At 41.8% G+C, this 17,337-nt stretch overlaps 8 protein-coding genes and 2 long non-coding RNA genes across 12 annotated transcripts; 4 read left to right on the top strand and 6 right to left on the bottom strand.

Moving 5' to 3' along the window:
• The first annotated feature begins 28 nt into the window (after positions 1 to 28).
• LOC145695420 (selenoprotein F-like) lies at positions 29 to 1,003 on the top strand. Its single transcript, XM_081772408.1, has 4 exons — positions 29 to 123; positions 168 to 277; positions 324 to 462; positions 503 to 1,003. Exons 1-4 carry the CDS (start codon positions 33 to 35, stop codon positions 592 to 594), a joined length of 432 nt encoding a protein of 143 aa, XP_081628534.1. The 5' UTR covers positions 29 to 32; the 3' UTR covers positions 595 to 1,003.
• Positions 1,004 to 1,084: 81 nt separating this feature from the next.
• LOC145695795 (NADH-ubiquinone oxidoreductase 75 kDa subunit, mitochondrial-like) lies at positions 1,085 to 3,520 on the top strand. The gene is made up of 9 exons (XM_081772820.1): positions 1,085 to 1,498; positions 1,541 to 1,792; positions 1,833 to 1,958; positions 2,000 to 2,330; positions 2,372 to 2,512; positions 2,551 to 2,864; positions 2,906 to 3,127; positions 3,170 to 3,265; positions 3,305 to 3,520. Exons 1-9 carry the CDS (start codon positions 1,238 to 1,240, stop codon positions 3,446 to 3,448), a joined length of 1,887 nt encoding a protein of 628 aa, XP_081628946.1. The 5' UTR covers positions 1,085 to 1,237; the 3' UTR covers positions 3,449 to 3,520.
• Positions 3,521 to 4,554: 1,034 nt separating this feature from the next.
• Positions 4,555 to 5,191, top strand: LOC145695422 (uncharacterized). The gene is made up of 3 exons (XR_014133723.1): positions 4,555 to 4,745; positions 4,788 to 4,997; positions 5,042 to 5,191. It is a non-coding gene; the product is annotated as an uncharacterized LOC145695422 (long non-coding RNA).
• Positions 5,192 to 5,848: 657 nt separating this feature from the next.
• LOC145710448 (uncharacterized) lies at positions 5,849 to 7,161 on the top strand. Its single transcript, XR_014135043.1, has 5 exons — positions 5,849 to 6,104; positions 6,146 to 6,385; positions 6,433 to 6,655; positions 6,695 to 6,907; positions 6,952 to 7,161. It is a non-coding gene; the product is annotated as an uncharacterized LOC145710448 (long non-coding RNA).
• On the bottom strand, positions 7,100 to 7,908 carry LOC145710437 (AMMECR1-like protein). Its single transcript, XM_081788197.1, has 4 exons — positions 7,825 to 7,908; positions 7,653 to 7,785; positions 7,387 to 7,608; positions 7,100 to 7,340 (listed from the first exon to the last, which is right to left on the bottom strand). The coding sequence occupies exons 1-4, from the start codon at positions 7,880 to 7,882 to the stop codon at positions 7,133 to 7,135; spliced, it is 621 nt and encodes a 206-aa protein (XP_081644323.1). The 5' UTR covers positions 7,883 to 7,908; the 3' UTR covers positions 7,100 to 7,132.
• A 51-nt stretch (positions 7,909 to 7,959) lies between these two features.
• Positions 7,960 to 9,376, bottom strand: LOC145710455 (uncharacterized). The gene is made up of 5 exons (XM_081788214.1): positions 9,236 to 9,376; positions 9,010 to 9,196; positions 8,699 to 8,962; positions 8,372 to 8,657; positions 7,960 to 8,330 (listed from the first exon to the last, which is right to left on the bottom strand). Exons 1-5 carry the CDS (start codon positions 9,367 to 9,369, stop codon positions 8,128 to 8,130), a joined length of 1,074 nt encoding a protein of 357 aa, XP_081644340.1. The 5' UTR covers positions 9,370 to 9,376; the 3' UTR covers positions 7,960 to 8,127.
• A 345-nt stretch (positions 9,377 to 9,721) lies between these two features.
• On the bottom strand, positions 9,722 to 11,385 carry LOC145701625 (vesicle-associated membrane protein 3-like). Of its 3 annotated transcripts, XM_081778840.1 has the most exons (5): positions 11,218 to 11,385; positions 11,031 to 11,176; positions 10,898 to 10,987; positions 10,458 to 10,847; positions 9,901 to 10,041 (listed from the first exon to the last, which is right to left on the bottom strand). In XM_081778840.1, the coding sequence occupies exons 1-4, from the start codon at positions 11,377 to 11,379 to the stop codon at positions 10,679 to 10,681; spliced, it is 567 nt and encodes a 188-aa protein (XP_081634966.1). In that variant the 5' UTR covers positions 11,380 to 11,385; the 3' UTR covers positions 9,901 to 10,041; positions 10,458 to 10,678. The 3 variants fall into 3 exon arrangements, with proteins under 3 accessions (XP_081634981.1, XP_081634973.1, XP_081634966.1); XM_081778855.1 differs by lacking the exons at positions 10,458 to 10,847; positions 10,898 to 10,987; positions 11,031 to 11,176; positions 11,218 to 11,385 and adding exons at positions 9,722 to 9,852; positions 10,085 to 10,133; positions 10,195 to 10,250 and having other exon boundaries at positions 9,896 to 10,041; XM_081778847.1 differs by lacking the exons at positions 10,898 to 10,987; positions 11,031 to 11,176; positions 11,218 to 11,385 and adding an exon at positions 9,722 to 9,852 and having other exon boundaries at positions 9,896 to 10,041; positions 10,458 to 10,559.
• Positions 11,386 to 11,416: 31 nt separating this feature from the next.
• Positions 11,417 to 15,046, bottom strand: LOC145695600 (coiled-coil domain-containing protein 40-like). Its single transcript, XM_081772586.1, has 9 exons — positions 14,866 to 15,046; positions 14,576 to 14,825; positions 14,150 to 14,532; positions 13,377 to 14,103; positions 12,873 to 13,332; positions 12,555 to 12,827; positions 11,879 to 12,305; positions 11,731 to 11,814; positions 11,417 to 11,685 (listed from the first exon to the last, which is right to left on the bottom strand). Exons 1-9 carry the CDS (start codon positions 15,004 to 15,006, stop codon positions 11,536 to 11,538), a joined length of 2,895 nt encoding a protein of 964 aa, XP_081628712.1. The 5' UTR covers positions 15,007 to 15,046; the 3' UTR covers positions 11,417 to 11,535.
• A 53-nt stretch (positions 15,047 to 15,099) lies between these two features.
• Positions 15,100 to 16,183, bottom strand: LOC145700717 (cell cycle checkpoint protein RAD1-like). The gene is made up of 3 exons (XM_081778046.1): positions 15,781 to 16,183; positions 15,437 to 15,740; positions 15,100 to 15,393 (listed from the first exon to the last, which is right to left on the bottom strand). Exons 1-3 carry the CDS (start codon positions 16,181 to 16,183, stop codon positions 15,171 to 15,173), a joined length of 930 nt encoding a protein of 309 aa, XP_081634172.1. The 3' UTR covers positions 15,100 to 15,170.
• A 71-nt stretch (positions 16,184 to 16,254) lies between these two features.
• LOC145700729 (neuroguidin-like) lies at positions 16,255 to 17,325 on the bottom strand. Its single transcript, XM_081778056.1, has 5 exons — positions 17,158 to 17,325; positions 16,867 to 17,116; positions 16,587 to 16,824; positions 16,464 to 16,541; positions 16,255 to 16,396 (listed from the first exon to the last, which is right to left on the bottom strand). Exons 1-5 carry the CDS (start codon positions 17,323 to 17,325, stop codon positions 16,255 to 16,257), a joined length of 876 nt encoding a protein of 291 aa, XP_081634182.1.
• Between the last annotated feature and the right edge of the window lie 12 nt (positions 17,326 to 17,337).

A 17,337-nucleotide genomic window follows, 5' to 3' on the forward strand; every position in this document is an offset into this window, starting at 1 on the left:
ATGAGCAAAACTAAAAAAGCACCTCTTTCAGAATGCGCCCTATTTTGATAGGGACCATTCTTCAGTTGGTCACATCGTCAGATCAAGAGAATGACTGCGCATCTTTAGGTTTTGACGAGCAAGGTAATTTGTGAAACGAGTGGATGATTTTTCTATTGCTTGTTTAGTTTTGGAATGCAATACTTGCAAAGAACTTTCGGATTTTGGACTCGATGAAATCAAGGAAGATTGCTTGAGGTGTTGCAAAAAGTCAGATGAACAAATTGTGACTTACAAGGTTTGTACTCCTTTACTTATAATAAGTTTTCTAACTGAATTTATAGTCTGCGCAATTTGAAGTTTGCTCCTGAAAATTGGGCCGATTTCCCCAAGTATCGGCCTTCATTGATAACCACTCGAAAAATTTCAAAAATCTCAAAGTTAAATACACCAAAGGAGCTCCTCCAAGGATAAAACTCTATGGTCAGTTGGGGGATATTTTTCAAGCTCAAACAATTTCTAGGAGAGGGCGACTTTGTTGAGGAAGAAGTCAATATCGAAAATTGGGATACAGACACGATAGTACAATTTTTAGACGAGAAGCTGACGCACTAATTATGACCTAATCCTGCCTTCTAGAGTTTTCTATTCTTCTATCTTGGTGAAACAAAATGTAGTTGTCCTTCCTCTTCAAAAATTTTAATTCTGCTCATGATTCTACGCTGAAAGTTTTCTCTGGGAAATGTTTTTCGTATCAGCGTTTTTCATTTTTACTTGGGGAAGTTAAGAGAAACAGCTTCTTCGAATTTGTGAGTAGTTTTCCAAGGAAAACGTGAAAAAACTTCTGTGCAATAATTAAATCCTGAAATGATCTCTATGACGGCTTGTTCGCCAAACCGAAATTTCGGAGCTTCTAGCCTGAAGAGGACTTTCCTCTCGATCATGGACGGCCTTGGAGTACTACTCACCTTTTCCCAGGGCAAACGTTTTTTGCAAAAATCGGTTCTTAAATTCTTGTGATGAAGATTTTCTTTGACAGCTTTTTGTTAGAATGCTATCTCGGGCGGCGCGTAGAAAATTGGCCTTTACCGCTGCCACTGAGCAGCAGGCGAAGCGAGCCCTTGTGCAGGTCTTTGTCGATGGCAAGCCTGTCAAAGTCGAAGCCGGCACCACTGTTCTTCGAGCCTGCGAAGCTGCTGGTGTCCAGATTCCCCGATTCTGCTACCACGAGCGTCTCTCCATCGCTGGCAACTGCCGAATGTGCCTAGTCGAAGTCGAAAAGATGCCCAAGGCCGTCGCTTCCTGCGCCTTCCCAGTTATGAAGGGAATGTCTATTTTGACCAACAGTGAGAAATCTCGACGATCGCGAGAAGCTGTCATGGAGTTTCTCTTGGCTAACCACCCTCTTGATTGCCCAATTTGCGATCAGGGTGGTGAGTGCGATCTTCAGGATCAGGCCATGACTCACGGAAGTGATCGATCTCGATTCTGGGAGGGAAAACGAGCCGTCGAAGATAAGGTTTAAAAATCTAAAGTATTTGATGCTTACTTTTCTTCCTAGGATATCGGGCCTCTTGTCAAAACTGTCATGACTCGATGCATCCAGTGTACTAGATGCGTCCGATTCTGCCAGGAAATCGCTGGTATTGATGAGCTCGGAACAACTGGTCGGGGAAACGATCTCCAGATCGGTACATACGTCGAAAAGGCTTTAAGCACTGAGTTGTCTGGAAACCTTATTGATGTCTGCCCAGTTGGTGCCCTTACCAGCAAGCCATATGCTTTTAGTGCTCGCCCATGGGAAACCCGAAAGGTACTAGCTATTATGTGAGCAAATTCAATCATATTCTCAGACTGATTCCGTCGATGTCATGGATGCCGTTGGTACCAATATCGTCGTTTCTTCCCGAGCTGGCGATCTTCTTCGAATCATCCCAAGACTCAACGAGGAAGTCAATGAAGAATGGCTCGCTGACAAGGTACAAACCGATAGAATTATTGAAAGTTATTAATGTTACAGGGTCGATTCTCTTATGACGGACTCAAGCGACAGCGACTCACCCAGCCCATGGCTCGAGGTGAAAACGGCAAACTCACCAAGGTCGATTGGCAGGATGCTCTCACCGTTGCTTCCGATGCTATTGCTGATGCTGGTGAGAACATTGCCGTTGTCGTTGGTCCATTCGCCGATGTCGAGACCATGTGCCTCGCCAAGGATCTCGCTAACAAGGCCGGCTCCGAGATGGTTACCACTGAGCAGAGCTTTATCGCTAATGGTGATCTTCGATCTGACTACACTTTCAACTCGACTATTGCTGGCATCGAAGAGGCTGACCGAGTCATCATCATTGGTAATGATTATTGTACTGAAGCACATTATGGCGTATTTTAGGCTGCAACCCTCGATTTGAAGCTCCACTTATCAACGCCCGAATCCGAAAATCCTGGCTCCACAAGGAAACCGAAGTTGACGTCATTGGTTCTGAGCTGAACCTCTCCTACACTCACCAGTACCACGGAAATGACCCACAAAGTAAATCCCTCTACTCAACTTTTTCTTTAATTTACTAGTCATCAATGACATCGCTAACGGCACCCACCCAATCTGCGAAGAACTCGCTGAATGCGAGCGACCCATGGTCATCCTTGGTTCTTCCGTCTTTGAGCGAGCCGATGGCTCTGCTATCCACCAGTCTGTCAAGAAAATGTGCGAATCCTTGAACACCCCCGAAGGCTGGAACCCATTCAATATTATGCACAAGTCTGCTTCTACTGTTGGCGCTCTCGATCTTGGCTACAAGACTGGTGTTGAACACATCAAGGGCCGAAAGCCTGATGTTATCATCAACCTCGGCGCTGATGAGGGTCTCATTACTCGAGATGATGTAATGATCTTTCTGTTATACAGCGGCTGAATTAGTTTTAGGTTTCTTCCACTGGCAAGATCATTTACATCGGACACAACGGTGACGCTGGTGCTTCCTCTGCTGACGTCATCCTCCCAGCTGCCGCTTACACCGAGAAGAACGGTACCTACGTTAACACTGAAGGCCGAGTCCAGGTCACTCGAACCGCTATTACTCCCCCTGGAGCTGCCCGAGAAGACTGGAAGATCGTCCGAGTCCTCTCTGAGCTTAGCAACCTTACTGTAAGTGGATCGACCAGCGATTCACTATAAATTTATCTTAAGCTTCCATACGACACCCTCAAAGAAGTCCGATCCCGAGTGCGAGAAGTTGCTCCTCATTTAGTTAAATTCGATTCTCTTGAACAAAGCGCGATTTCGGTAAGTGATCATCAAAATCCTCTCCTCAAATTTGCTTAGATTCCAGCTGAACCCAGCACAATGGCAAACGAACCACTTGTCGCCAACCAGACCCAGCTCTCTGAGTACTATATCACAGATTCCATCACCAGAAGTTCAAAAGTTATGGCTAAGTGCGTCAAGTACGCCAGAGCACAGGAGTAAAAAGTTCCTTTCTGTTCAAGTATTTATTAAAGCGGATTATTCACTGCTTCTATGTGACAAAATGATAAAATAAAAATATCTTCTTCATAAAAAAGAGAAAACTTGAATCCTTATATTCATATGGATTTGATTGACGAAGAGATTGTTTTGAATGCAGAGTATTAGCAGGGATGAAATCAGGAAAGTACATTTATTGGTAGTAACTGTTTCCAGCAAAGGCTCAAATACTACGTGCATCTACCTTTCATGTTTGCTTGTGATCGTACTTGTAGGACTCCGCCTATACTATAAAGATAATTTGCTTCAATAAAAATGTAGATGTTCGTAATGTACTTTTTCTGGGTGAGCAATCTGACATGGCAAACTCATGTATGGCCTACATTATAAAGCTCTTGTGCTTCCTTAGTCACAATGAGATACGATGGAAAATGCTTTTTCAAAATAAATGGACGATGATTATTTTTGCCTTTTGCGTCTCAGCGGCTATGTAAGAAATTCTACGCAATAAAATACAATTAACAATTTCCAAGCATTTTGATTGTTCTCCGATTTGCTTTGGATGGATCAGATAACGAAATGCTGCCGCAGTACAACGTCGGCAATGGAAGGCCCATATTCTTCCCTACATTGTTTGTAAGATAGATATTCATGAGTAAAATAGTGATTAGTCGGAAAGTAAAGGAAAAAGCAAAAGAACCGATAAAAGAAGTCCTCAAGGTTCTCATCGATGGAAAAGGTTGGTCGATTTTTGACAATAAACAAAATATTTTGCAGTGGTCAAAGCATCACAGCATCCGGACTTAGTAAAATACGACGAGGCAAAAGCCATCTGTGAGTGGGAGAACAAAACTTTGCCACGTTCGTCCTTCAGAGTTGTCGAAAACGGGCACGAGTATAAGTCCATATTTTGGCTTGCGGAAGACGAGCAATCAAGAAAAGAAGCGAATGATGAGTACTTGGAAGATCTGGGCGTTTCCTTTGTTACAGCAAATGGCGGCGGTGGTTTCTGTGCGATTTTAGGTGAACGAATTATGGAAACATATCCTGATTTTTTATTTGATTTTCAAGATACTGGACCTCTCACTTTGACAACACCTTTACCGAGTATCTTTATTTGCGAAGATGCTCTTTATGATGAATATAATCGCGTCGTTCTCCACATAAATGTAACTGTTGGCTGCGACCCGCTCGAACTCAACGCGACGTTCATAGAAGCAAGAAATCTTTTTAAATCTAGCCATTTTGATGTCACATTTTATTATGAAGATCATATGAACAAGAAATCATACGCAAGACCGTAAGTGATAAATTTAGAAAAAGAAATCTATTTTGCAATAAGAAAAATAAGCGGGTACACGAAACGCAACTTCTCCGAAGAAACAACTGGAATAAACTGGTGCAGGAACAGTGGGATAAGTAAATAAAACTGCCTTAACCAATATGATTTTTACTGATCCCATATCCAAAGTGGACAACCGGCGAAAATAGCGAAGGCAAATAGACTCAGAGAGATGGACAATCAAGTTGTGGGCGGCTATTCCTATTCAACGTTTGCTTAAAATTTATTTTTGCTTGCTAATTCTTATTTTTTAGTGCGAGGGCTCTATGCTTTTAAAATGACAACGAAAATAAGCAGCAACAAAAATCTATTAAAACTGCAATAAACTGTTATAAAACTAATTTATATTAATGTAAAGGTAAATTGGCTTGCCATCCCATGCCATTGCCATCGATTTTATAGGACATTTTCCACCCTGTAATAAACGTATCTTTACCGTCATAATTCCCAACTCGATCAACCAATTGAGAATATGTTTATTTTAACAAGATAATAATGTTGATATAATGGTATATTTTCATGGTACTTTTTGGCTGAGCAACTTTTATTGAAAATAAAAAGAGCTTATTCAATCGGATAGAGAGCAAAATGCTGTTTAAAAATAGATGGACGAGTGCATTTTTTCTATTTTGCATCATTGTGTCCATGTAAGAATCGGAGAGCAAATCGAATATAAAAAATTATAGAGTTTTGATCGTCCTGCGATATTCTTTCGAAAAACAAGAAAATGAAGTTCTTCAGCATTACAGTAATGGAAAGCCCATTTTATTCCCTCCCGCGTAAGTTGACTTTCGGTAATATTCGAGAATTATTAATTATTAACCCTATGCGTGACGCGGATGCACTCAGTGCATCCGCTCATGGTTTTCTGCCCATTTCTCTCTCAAATTTCGCCCGAATTCAGAAATTTAAAAAGAATAAGAATCTACGTCCAAAAGCACATCCAATCTGCTTCGTAACATTTAGAAAACAAATTTTATAATAACCTAAAAACGTAAAAAATGTCCTAATTTTACTATTTTTCGTCTCGAGAACAGCTATTTTGATGCATGTTACGTAACTTCGAGCCCGTTTCGCCGCCGAAGAAGGGGGTATTTCGGTCTCTGAGACACTGAAAACAGCGAATTCAGGCTGTTTTTCTTCTAAAATTGGCAAAAATGAGCAAAAAATTGTTCTAGATGGGTCGGATGCACTGAATGCATCCGCGTCACGCATAGGGGTAGTTCTGATCGTCACGCAGAGGGTTAAGTCGAAAGGCGAATATCAGTTCAAAGGGACAGATTAAAGAAAAACTGCAGGTTTTTATCGACGGAAAAGGTTTTGGATTGTCTAGCGATAAGCATAACTTATATTTAAAGCGTTAAACGCATCACAACACCCGGAGTTACTAAAATACGATCAGGCAAAAACCATCTGTGAGAGAGAGAACAAAACATTGCCCCGTTCGGTCTTCAGAGTCATCGAAAAGGGGCACGAGTTTAAGTCCATATTTTGGCTTTTGGAAGACGAGCAATCAAGGAAAGAAGCTAATGAAGAGTTTCTACAAGATCAAGCAGTTTCTTTTGTTTACGAAAAAAGTGAACTGTGCGCGATATTGGGTAAATATAGAAACTGAATTATTCTTACCAATTTGAAAATGCTTAAGATATTCGGAATATACTTCCGTCTTTACCGAATCACTTCATCTGTAAAAATGCGGTGTTTGACGAAGATGACCGAGTTATTATTCACATAAATGTCACTGTCGGATGCGTCCTACTCGAACTGAACAAGACTTTTATTGAAGACAATAATCTCTGGGAATACGGCTATCTAGATAAAACATATTCTTACGAAGATCCTATGGGTTACAATATGTTTTCACGACCGTAAGTCCCAAACCAAGAAAAAGATTAACCCGTCTTCAGAAAAATTAGCGGGTACAGAAAGCGTTACTTTAGTGGAGATAAAACGGGAATCAACTGGTGCAGGAAAAGTGGGATAACCACCAATAATAACATGTGATGCTTAAGCTAAAGTGACTGATCCCATATTCGAAGTGGACAACCAGTAAGAAATGCAAAAGCAAAAAGACTCCGAGAGAAGGACCATCAAGTTATCCGTGGCTATTCTTATTCAACGTAAGCTACGCAAAATTTTCCCACTCGAGCTGATTTGCTTTTAGTGCGAGGGCTCTTTGCTTCCCAAATAATTACAGAGAGAATCTCCCTCCGAGAGATGTAACGTATGAATCAACTAATAGTACTGCCACTGCCTACCGAAAAATCTGTAGACAAGACAACAACAACAATTCTTGAAATTCGAGTTGAGTTTCAAATCATGGCAATTTTGAATACTGAAGTACTTTATTGTTTTGCTTGAAGATACTGCTCATAAGAAAATGAACATGTTTGGCTTTGATAGCGAGTTACAGATAGTGAGTTGATAAAATCAGCGGTTATTTGGCCTTTGAAGCCCGCTTTTCGAATGAGGCTAATAAGGGTTTCTTGTTGATTCCATCCTTGCTCCATCGCAACGTTGGGAAGATATGTGCCCGAGAATTGCCTTCCTTTTCTACAAAAGTTGGCGAAACTAGTGATTTCTGGAACTCTTAGCTTACGCATTGAATCGGATCTTGATCCCGTGATTCTCCAAAGTCCAGTCGTATGAGTTGGAACACTCCTCGAAATTCGTGAGCAGACTGACTGTACAACTGAGTCCAGGAACTTCATTCATTTGGACGGGAGGAAATCTTGAGTCTTTGAGAGCGGCGGTTAGGGCATATTCTTCGATTCCAGAGCCCAACTCGAGATCGGCAAAGCAACCGATGCATCCTCTAAGACTAGGCTCAGGATATTTCTGCAGGAAACAACGGGCAAATCTTACTATCCATTTGACGAGGTCTTCCAGCCAAACACTCGGGATTTCGGACCTAGCTTCCAGGTGACGAACAAAGGGAATGGCTGCGAAGGAAAGTCGGCTGGGATAGGCGGCGAAGGTTGACCATTTAGGCGATTTACTGTTAAAAAATGAACTAAAGAAAAAGTGCGAGGCTTACCAAGAGAATCAAAGGCAAAAACGACCATGGATGGTTTTATAACTTGGTCGGAGCTCATGTTTATCGACTCGATTAGTTCTTGAAAGAAATTCTGATTTGAGCTTTCGGGAATTCCAGTTTTTATTATCATTTGTATAAATAATATCTACACTGATATTTTTCGACAGGTAACGAGACAGTTGATGAAGAAATTATCCGCAACTCGGAATGGTTTTTGAAGATTGAAAATTTCAAGTTGAAAAAAGGGACAGGAAGAGTGGAAGAAAATGAATGATTCGGAGAATGAGCGAGGGGATTCTGACTTCAGCGTAGCAGTTTGAGTTCGTAAAGGTTTTCGTAGCCCATTCGACACCAGCACTTTTGATCGCCCCAGTCGACGTAGACGTGCTTTTTGCAACCGCCGCAGCCGATGCCAGCTGATTTTGGGCCACAGAAATCGCTGACTTGACCGATTCCTGCGTGACGAGAATGGAAATACTTTTCAGGAGTGTTATCTTCTTGAATAACTAGAATTGGACTTCTAGCTGTGAACCAGTATTCTAGCTACCTTTATCGCCAATTTTGATCAACTGAGCTGCCTCTTCGCGAAAGTAAATGACAGAAGGAAACTCTCGTTGAGCATTTTTCACAGCAATGAGCATCATTTCTTGAACTGAATGGATACGCCCGAAGATTTGAAAACGGAGCATCTGGCGAATTCCATCTCGAGGAATCATTTCAACTTTGATGTCGTCCAAACCAGTGTTGATCGGACACAGAGCAGGAAAGAAGCTCAACAGAAGTTGCAATGGTTCGCCCTCAGCTGAAATCGGTCCTTTTGGCCATTGCGTTTCCTTGAGTTTAGTTATATTTCTATTTTGAACAAGATTCTTACCATGATAGTGTCTATCGATTCCGAAATATTTATCTTGTCAGGAAAATTGGAGCACGAAGCAGCTGTCTTAATTTTCTCGCAGCAAAACTCGAAAAGGGGCCCGACAAGCGGGTCATACGGAGCTCGAGTTTCAACGTCCATATCTTGCAGCAATAAACAGAGCTTGTAAGATAGAGCGAGATTCTCCTCATCTTGCACAGGCGTCTTATTTGCTGATAGATCACTTTTAAGCATACAGGTGAGTTTTTCGCAAAGCCACTCGATCTAATTGCCAGATCTATTTAGGATTATTCTTGTAGTTGATTTGGTACCTGGTAATAAGTCGCACATAATAAGAGCTCTACGATCGAGTTGGGACTGTCGAGCTGACAGGGCATTCCGTACATGTAGGAAAGAAGGGACTTGACGACCTGCGAGTGCCAGCGACACTTGACCTTCGACTCTTTCTTTACTGTACGGCGAAAGATCGGGCTTTGGCAGGAAAGAATCATCCCGTGGCTGAGAAACATGGAGTAAGCAAACTTTTTCTTTATCTACCTATAAATAGTCTCCCCGTCGACCGCCAAAATAGTAACATCACATCCATTCTGATCAAAGTCCGAAGTAAACTGCTGGTTTATAAATTCATTCCGCAGCTCCTGCGAAATTCCGTGGGTGCTAGGGTCGCACATCTTCAATTATCTGAATTTCTCAATTTTCATTCAAGTTATTTCCAGTTTGATGTGTTTCCTTGTTTTGAAAGGAGGAAAACAGAAATGTAATGTTTTTTTAAATTATTTTTTTATGAAATAGAATACATGAATTGCTTTGTTTCTGTTAAATAGATGAAATATGAAAGACGCTAGAGAGTGTAATGAGAATTTCTTTAATGAACTATATTCGGGTACAGAGAAAGGTTTAGTAAATTCTTAAGAAATGGTGCTTGCTTTGTCTTTGAGAGCTGTAGTGGTAAAGATCAGTTGTTGTAGAAGAGAGTGAATTCTGGATTCGGTTGATTTTGTTCCTGATTTGGCAAATTTATGCTTCGATTCTAAGGATTAGGGTCGTCCTCGTCTTCATTTTTGCCGGAGGAGACTGATACTGCAATGATGATAATGACCACAGCGGCAACAATGCCCAGAATGATCCACATCTTTATATTTCGCCACCAGTACCTAGAGTTTTTTTTTTATAAAAGGGCTTGTCAAAAGTTCTTACTTTCTCTTGAGCTTGGCTGCCTGCGATTCGAACTGACTGGCTCCTTGCTGAAGAGCATCGGCGCGATCATCCAGCTGACTCAATTTCTGATCTCTTTCAAGCACGCGTTCCACATTTCCGCGCATGATTCCGACGACTTCTTGGACCTAAAATCAATGTTTCGAACTTTCGATCGTGAGATTAGATTGCCTGAGCATGGTATTTAATATAAGAGTTGTCTCTTGATGAGGTTTCTCCTACTGAGTTTGGTTTGAAAAGTGATATTTGGAAGTTTTCAAAATCAAAAAATTTTAAACCAAATTTCAAGGTCAACGTCACTGCTGCGGCATGAGGGGGTCATTATTCCCGGGCGAGTAATAAACGATTCATACATAATAAAAATAAAGTATTTCAATTGATCTAGAGAAAATTTTTCAAAAAAAGCTGGTAATTGTTGTTTTACGATGCGCTGGTATATCGACGTTCGGGGATCATTTTACTGAAAAGTTACTCATCCGATGTACGCGTAATTGAGGAGAATTGAATGAACCCTCAAATGGATCTTCGCTCAATAATAAATTACCTGATTTTGGGTCTGTTGTAAAACATTGTTATCGCCCGTTCCGTAGGTAGGAGACCCTGCGCCACTCATTCTAATCAATTTGAAAAATACAAATTTGCTTTGAATCAATTTTTTTATAAAAGTAAAAGAATCTTGCTTGTCAAAAAATAAAAAGAAAGAGGTGATAGTACGAACTAGAGGCAGTAAAAAAATAAGTGGATACACTTCAAAGTTCATTGCGATTAGCTGTCTTTGCCAAAGTCGTAGCCAAATTTGGAAAGTCCCGACGCAGTAACATCAAACTGAATTGTCACATATCCGACGGACTGTACTCGTGTCATCTCTCGTCCGTTTGGACGCGCAATTATTTTTGGATCGGTGAAATTGACCGCGTTTCCGGTGAACCAGTGGCTAAATAAATAAAAGAGCATAACCTTTGGGAGACAACAAAGAGAACGAACCTAAGAGCCTGCATTTTAGAGCTAGCCTGAGGAAGATAGATAGCGGTGCGGATTTTCCTGGAGCCTGGAATGGGTGGAACGAGTGCCCAGCTACATTCATGGATTATTTGATTTTTGAAAGAAGTAAGCAAACCAGAAACCGCGTGGTTGATCTTGGTTAAAATTATCTTGGCCAATAAGTTCGATGACAATTCTCGGCCAGCCGGAAGGATTCGTAGATTTGAAGGTGCAATCCATGGGAAGATTGAAAACGAATTCCTCGTTTCCACTTGTGCATCTCTAAACAGTCCCTTTATACAGCCTCTTCCGGTCCTTTTTACCTGAGAAAAACCCTCTTCCAAACCAGCAGCAACAACCCAGTCAGACCCCATTTCATAGGAATACTTGCACATCAAGTCCATTCCTCTCAACATGGGCAGTTCAGCATGCGAAATGTGACCCCGAACTGAGATGGAAAATGAGCTCCCTGCTATTTTAGACATGAAGTGACTCTGAAACCAAGCAATATGAAAAGGCGAATCGATTTTATAAAAATATATATTCTTAGGGCTTAGTATAAAAATATAACTCAGAAACAGGCTGTAACAGTAGATCGTAGAAAAAATAATCAGAGGCACAGAAATAGCGAGACGATTTCCTTAAAGTTTTGGCTGGAGTCCGAGAAGTTGATCTGCGCGCTCGATTTCAGGGGTACTACCGATCTTTCCTCGGAATTGATCGACGACGCTGCCAAGGTGCTCGAATTTCTCCTCGACTTTGGCAACTTCGTGCGGCAAGTTTTCAGGGTCCTGTAAATTTTTCGTTGTGATAGTTGAAAAAATGAGGGAGCTTACCTTGCAAGCAGGCTTGTACTTTTTCTCCAAGAATTTTTGGTATTCCTTGGTCTTATTTTGTTTGATAACCAGCTCAATAAGGTTCTGAAAATGCAAAATAAGAAGCTGCATTACCCAAATTTAAAAAATTTCAAGACATTTTACTTACGACATGTTTATCTTCTTCCATTCTCGTGATCATTTCATCAATTTCCTTTGCTTTGGATTCCCACTGAGACGATTTGATCTGCATATCTTCGAGGTCATTCGAAAGTCCATCCGATTGCGCCCGAAGAGCAGTGATCTTGGTCTCAGTCTGCTTTACCGTCGTGCCCATATTTTTGACCGTTCGTTTGAGCTCCATGATCTTTTTCTGAAGACTTCCACGTGTCGGCGTTTTGGACTCGCGCGTACCCGGCACTGGTGGTCGAGGCTGAATCGTATCGCGGCGGGTGACGGCGTGCTCCATTTCGCGCATGAGACGCTCTTGTTCTTTCATGAGTTCTTTGTACTTGAGCTCCATACGGTGGATTTCGGACTTCATCTTTGCGATCTCGCCAGCGCAAACATCGGAGTTGACAGCGGCAATCGTTTCCCTGAAAATTATTATGAAAGGGTCTGCATTTTTGCCGTATAATAAATTTTTTTATTAGACAAGAGAAAATACGAACTTCGAATTCGCCCTATTTTTGAGCAATAAATCCAGTACAAAATCTCTAGACCCATCTCAGAAAAGAAAAAAAAGTATAAAATAAAAAGGTATAAAATGCTTTTACAGATTCAGTTACTTTTTCTATACGTCAACCTAGATTCATGATCCCTATTTATTAAAATAAACTACTTACTTTGCGAGTTGAATTTTTCTTTCCCACAAAAGCACAAGCTTCTCAGTTTCAATCAATTCCTCCTCGAGACGTTTATTATTCACAGTGAGCTCTTCGAGTCTTCGCTGCTGATTGAGCAGGTCCATTTCCTTGTCCTTGAGTTCTTGGATAAACTCGAGCTCGTGAAGTTTGTTGTCCTGCTCCAGTTGAACGGCTTTTTGCTCCTTCATGTGGGAGAAGGTGCTCGCTTTATCCATGCGGATTCGCAATTTTTCTATATTTCTCTCGACTTCCCTGAATTCAAGATTTAATTTCTGATCAATCAAAAATATGACTTACTTGTATTCTCGTTTATCTGCTTCGATTTCGGATTCAATTCTGATTTTCTTCTGCTGCAAGATTGTGACTTTTTTGGTAAGTGCTTTGACATCTCTATTTTTCTGATCTTTTTCTTGGTTGATTCTGACCAATTCATGCTGCTGCTTGAGCCAGGCCACCTCCGCTTCAGCGATATCGGTGGACAACTGCTCCAGCGATTTTCCCAAACTTGCGACTTCCATTTCCAAGGGTGCAAGTTCTTCGCCGCCGGCGTTTTCGACGAGATGATGAAGCTTTTTCGACATTTGATCGATGATAGTCTGCTTGCGTTCGACTTGAGCGCGCATTCTAGTGATGCCATTTTCACTGTCTGTTGTCTGCTTATCGAGCTCTTCGATTCGATCATTGAGTACTTTGAGCTTTTCGTTTGACTCCCAGATCTTCGCGCGTGTTTCGGTGATCTTCTGGTCATCCAAAGCAGCTAAAGAAATAAATTAAAGCTTGACAAAATTGGGTCAAATTTACCTTTATTAGTCTGTTTGTTAATCTCCATTTCAACCTCTCGCATTCTGAATGACACTTGCCCAGTAACCTTGTCAGAGAATTCCTTCGATTTCTCTTGCGTCATCTTATCCATAAGCTCCTTGTTGAGTACTGCTTGAAGTTTAATGATTTTGTCTGCTTCTTTTTCAAGGACACTACGGAATGCCTCGAGTTTTGACTCCATCTGATAGTATTCCGCGTTAGTCCGAGCAAGAGCAGCATCATTTTCAGTCAGGATTCGAGAGTAAGCAGCCTGCTTTTGCTGCCACTCCACTCGCTCTTGCTTAGTGGACTCGATATCTTTTTTGGTACTGGTGATCGCAGTTTCTATTCGGTTCAGCAAGAGCGTGTGCTTTTCATTGAGATCCTCTTCATCTTGAATGCTCTTTTTGTACCCGTCGATCTCCGTCTCAAGCTTCTTGATCTCATGCTCGCTGTTCATTCGGATCTTTGTCACAGCGGCGAGGGCTTCGTCTCGTCTGCGCATGCCAAGGAGACACGAGTTCCATTGCTGGTAGAGCTGCTTGTGCTCGAATTCAATTGATTCGATTTCAGTACGCGCGTCAAGGAGCTGCTCTTTGGTCGCCTTTGTTTCTGACTCTTGAGCTTTTCGCTGGACATTGTACATGTCGATTTCTTGTCGAATCATGTCCAGCTGTTCTTCAAGGCGATGGACAAGCATATCTTGTCGCTGTTTCTCTAGCTCGGCCTAGAAGAGTAAAAGTAAAATATCAATTTTTGGAAAGGAGAATTACCTTGGTAAGCTCAGTGTCTGCCTTTTCAGCAGCACCGCGCATCGTCTGAATATCTTTTCGCACATCTTCCTTGGCATTTTGCATGGCAAAGAGCTTCCCACTTGCCATCTCATTCTCCGTCTGGAGCTCTTGATTTCTCTTGATTCCAGATCGGAGAAGATCGCTCTTCGTCTTGAAGGTCTTTTTGGTCGCAGCCAGACTTTGTTCAACTTGTCGGCGCTTTTGAGCTTCTTCGGCGAGCTTGTCATGTTCTTCTTCGACAATTGCTTGCTGACGACCCAGTTCTTGTTGGAGTTCGTATAAATTCACTCCGAGCTCTTCTCTCTGCTCTTGATAGCGCTTATTAGCTGCTGTGAGCTCGCGATCCCGAAGCTCCCACTCATCTAAATGCAATTATGAATGTGCTTATCAAATAAAAAAATTTACCGATTTGTTTCTGAGTTTGTTCCCGAAACGCTTCCTGGAAGCGTCTCATCAAGGGATGATCGGGGTCGAGGACGGTGACTTCGACGTCTTCCGCTTCCATTCCCGCGTCACCCCCGGTAGGCTGGTCATTGGGGTAGACTGTTGTGTCAGTTTCCCGTTCGCCAGTTACCCGGGTCGACGTTTCTGTCACTGTCGTCTCTGTCTCTTGCGAGTACATTTCGACAGGGTCCATCGGACGGGCCGAAACAAACTAAAAAACGCTGCATTGAAGCAATTTAAATCAAGCTTACCGGAAGGGGAGAGGGGTTCGGTCTGTCAGGTTCTTGCGGGGACATAGAATCGAGCCTCATCTCCCTGAGAGCGGCGGCGGTGACATTTCCAACGAGGTTGTCTACTCTGCCGGGTTCGTTGTTCTCCGATGGACTGCTCATTTTCGACTGATTCAAAATTCTGCTGTTGTTTGAATAAAAAACAGGCTCCTTTCGTGTTCTAGAAGCATCAGAATATTAATCACGTGATTATTTTCCGTAATTGAAGAAAAACGGCAGTGCATAAATTTGTGAAAGTGAGCTAAAATGAGTGAACTATTAGATTTTTAAAGAAGGACTCCGTGAGTGGATTCCTCTGGACACACAGTTTCTTCAAAGGGTTCTTCGTTTTCGTCACCGTCGCCTTCGCCATCGAGGAGAACTTCGGAATTGACAACAAAGTTGAGGAAAACGTCAGTTGTAGAAAGTTCGTTTGTGGATACTGTGACCATGTGTTTGACGTGAAGCAGTCCATTTTTGTCAATTCGAAAAGCCACGCGAGTAGATGCTCTAAATTAAGATAAATAAAGTTTTATAGAGAATAGCGCTTTACTTTGAAGGAGTCAACACAGCCTTCATAAAGTCGGTCCGATATCTTCGCGCTACATAATATTTGCATTGAAAATCCATCTCTTCGTTCAAAAGTTCTTCCGCAAAATCAATCCTTACTTTTCCAACAAGGCCCTTGGAGATGAATGAGAAGTGAGGAGCATCAGGGCTCATGACAATCTTGGTCGACGCGCCGATGACATCCCAGTTCTCAATAGCTTCGCGGAGGCTCCTCGCATTAAGGACAAATCGTGGGATTTCTTTATCGTTGTCGAATTCGAAGGATAGTTGTGCATCGACGTCAAAAACTGTTGAGGATAATTAGACAGGGAATAGGTTTACTTTTACCTTGAATATGAACATCAACAGTCATGCCATCCTCGATCAATTTCACCAGCAACGGCTCATTTTCCTCAACTTGTGAGATCTCAACAGCAGCCAGTTGCACTAACGACAAGGCGGATGTCAAGTCCGATCCTTGGACGCAAAATTTCACCACCCGTTCGGGCAAGGTTAGCTCCTCGAAGAGAGCTCTTTTCATATCAGTTGTGCTTTCAATGCACGCTTCGAACTCAGAGACGATGGAAATGCCGGACTCATTGATGACAAATGAAACCATGCACGAAGGATTGATCATTAGCCCCTTGAGAAGTTGGAGCAGGATATTTGCTTTGGACAACCGACAGAAAAATAGACAGTTTCCCGCGCGCTGCTCCTCGGGAAAGTCGTCCGGATACGCTTCATTTTCCATTCTATGAACAGAGAAAATAACTAGAGTTTTTTTCCTGGTTGTTTTTTTTTTATTTTCAAACAAGACAGAAATTAACGCTTCTTGCGTTTTCCACCAGCCATCTTCTTTTTCTTCGGCTTAGGCTCTCCTTTCCCTCCTGTGAGTCCAGAATAGTCGCCGAAATGAGTCAATGTATCCAGTTCACTCCTTTTCATCGCATCTCTCTCTTTGTGTCTTTAAAAGATATGATGATTGATCCATTAATAAGAATTTCTTAGTTTCTTACTTTAAGTTTAATTACCTATCTCGTTTCTCAACGCGCGTTCGAGTCATGTATGCTTCTTCGAAAATCTTCTTTTCTTTTTCCTCTCTCAAAAGTCTGAAAGTTTCATACAGAATCGGAAATTTGAAAACAAAATGTTACCTAGCGGACATTTTTCCGGACTGATGCAATTCTCCAGTATTAATCTCTTCCGGCTCGTCTGTATCCTTCATCAATTCATCCGCGATCGCACCGCGAATCGCCTTTTTCTTTCTGCGCTCTTCAGCTTTATCTGTTCCAGGTTCATCATAAAATGCTTGTCGATTTTTAGGAATAACGTATTTTCCGGTCGACTTTTTAGTCGTCTGTTCCTCGTCTTCCATTTCCTCGTCATCAGATCCTGAATCAAGAAAATAAAGCAAATACGTCGAATTTGCCTCACCAAAATCAATATCGTCAATATCAGCCGGTTTTTGATTGAGGGGATCATCCTTAGCCATCTTTCCCGAAGCCATTTTGGTGAGCTTCTCAGTTTTGTAGCTGATTTTGTCTTCCAAAGGTTTTATCCTCTCCATGACAACTCGCTCTTCTATCAGTCTATCTACCAGTGGAGAGCCGGAAATCGATACGCCAGACAATTGGCATCCAACAACATTCAGCAAGTCTGTTAGATACATGCTCATACAAGAGTTCTAGTCGTTTGTTAAAAAAAGAAAGTGTTTCAAAGACAAACCTTGAGTCCGAAAAGATCAAGCCCATCCTTATGATTTGATAGCTCATTGTCAATCGAGCTGTCTACTTTCTTGACCACTTCAGATATTTGATCCAACTCATGGTCGATATCATTCAGTAAAGCGCCGTATTTAGGCAAGTCTTCTTCAAATACCGAATTCACTGTCATTCTTATAGGTCA

This window comes from Oikopleura dioica, chromosome 1, assembly GCF_907165135.1.
Source record: "Oikopleura dioica chromosome 1, OKI2018_I68_1.0, whole genome shotgun sequence".
Classification (NCBI taxonomy): Eukaryota; Metazoa; Chordata; class Appendicularia; order Copelata; family Oikopleuridae; genus Oikopleura; species Oikopleura dioica.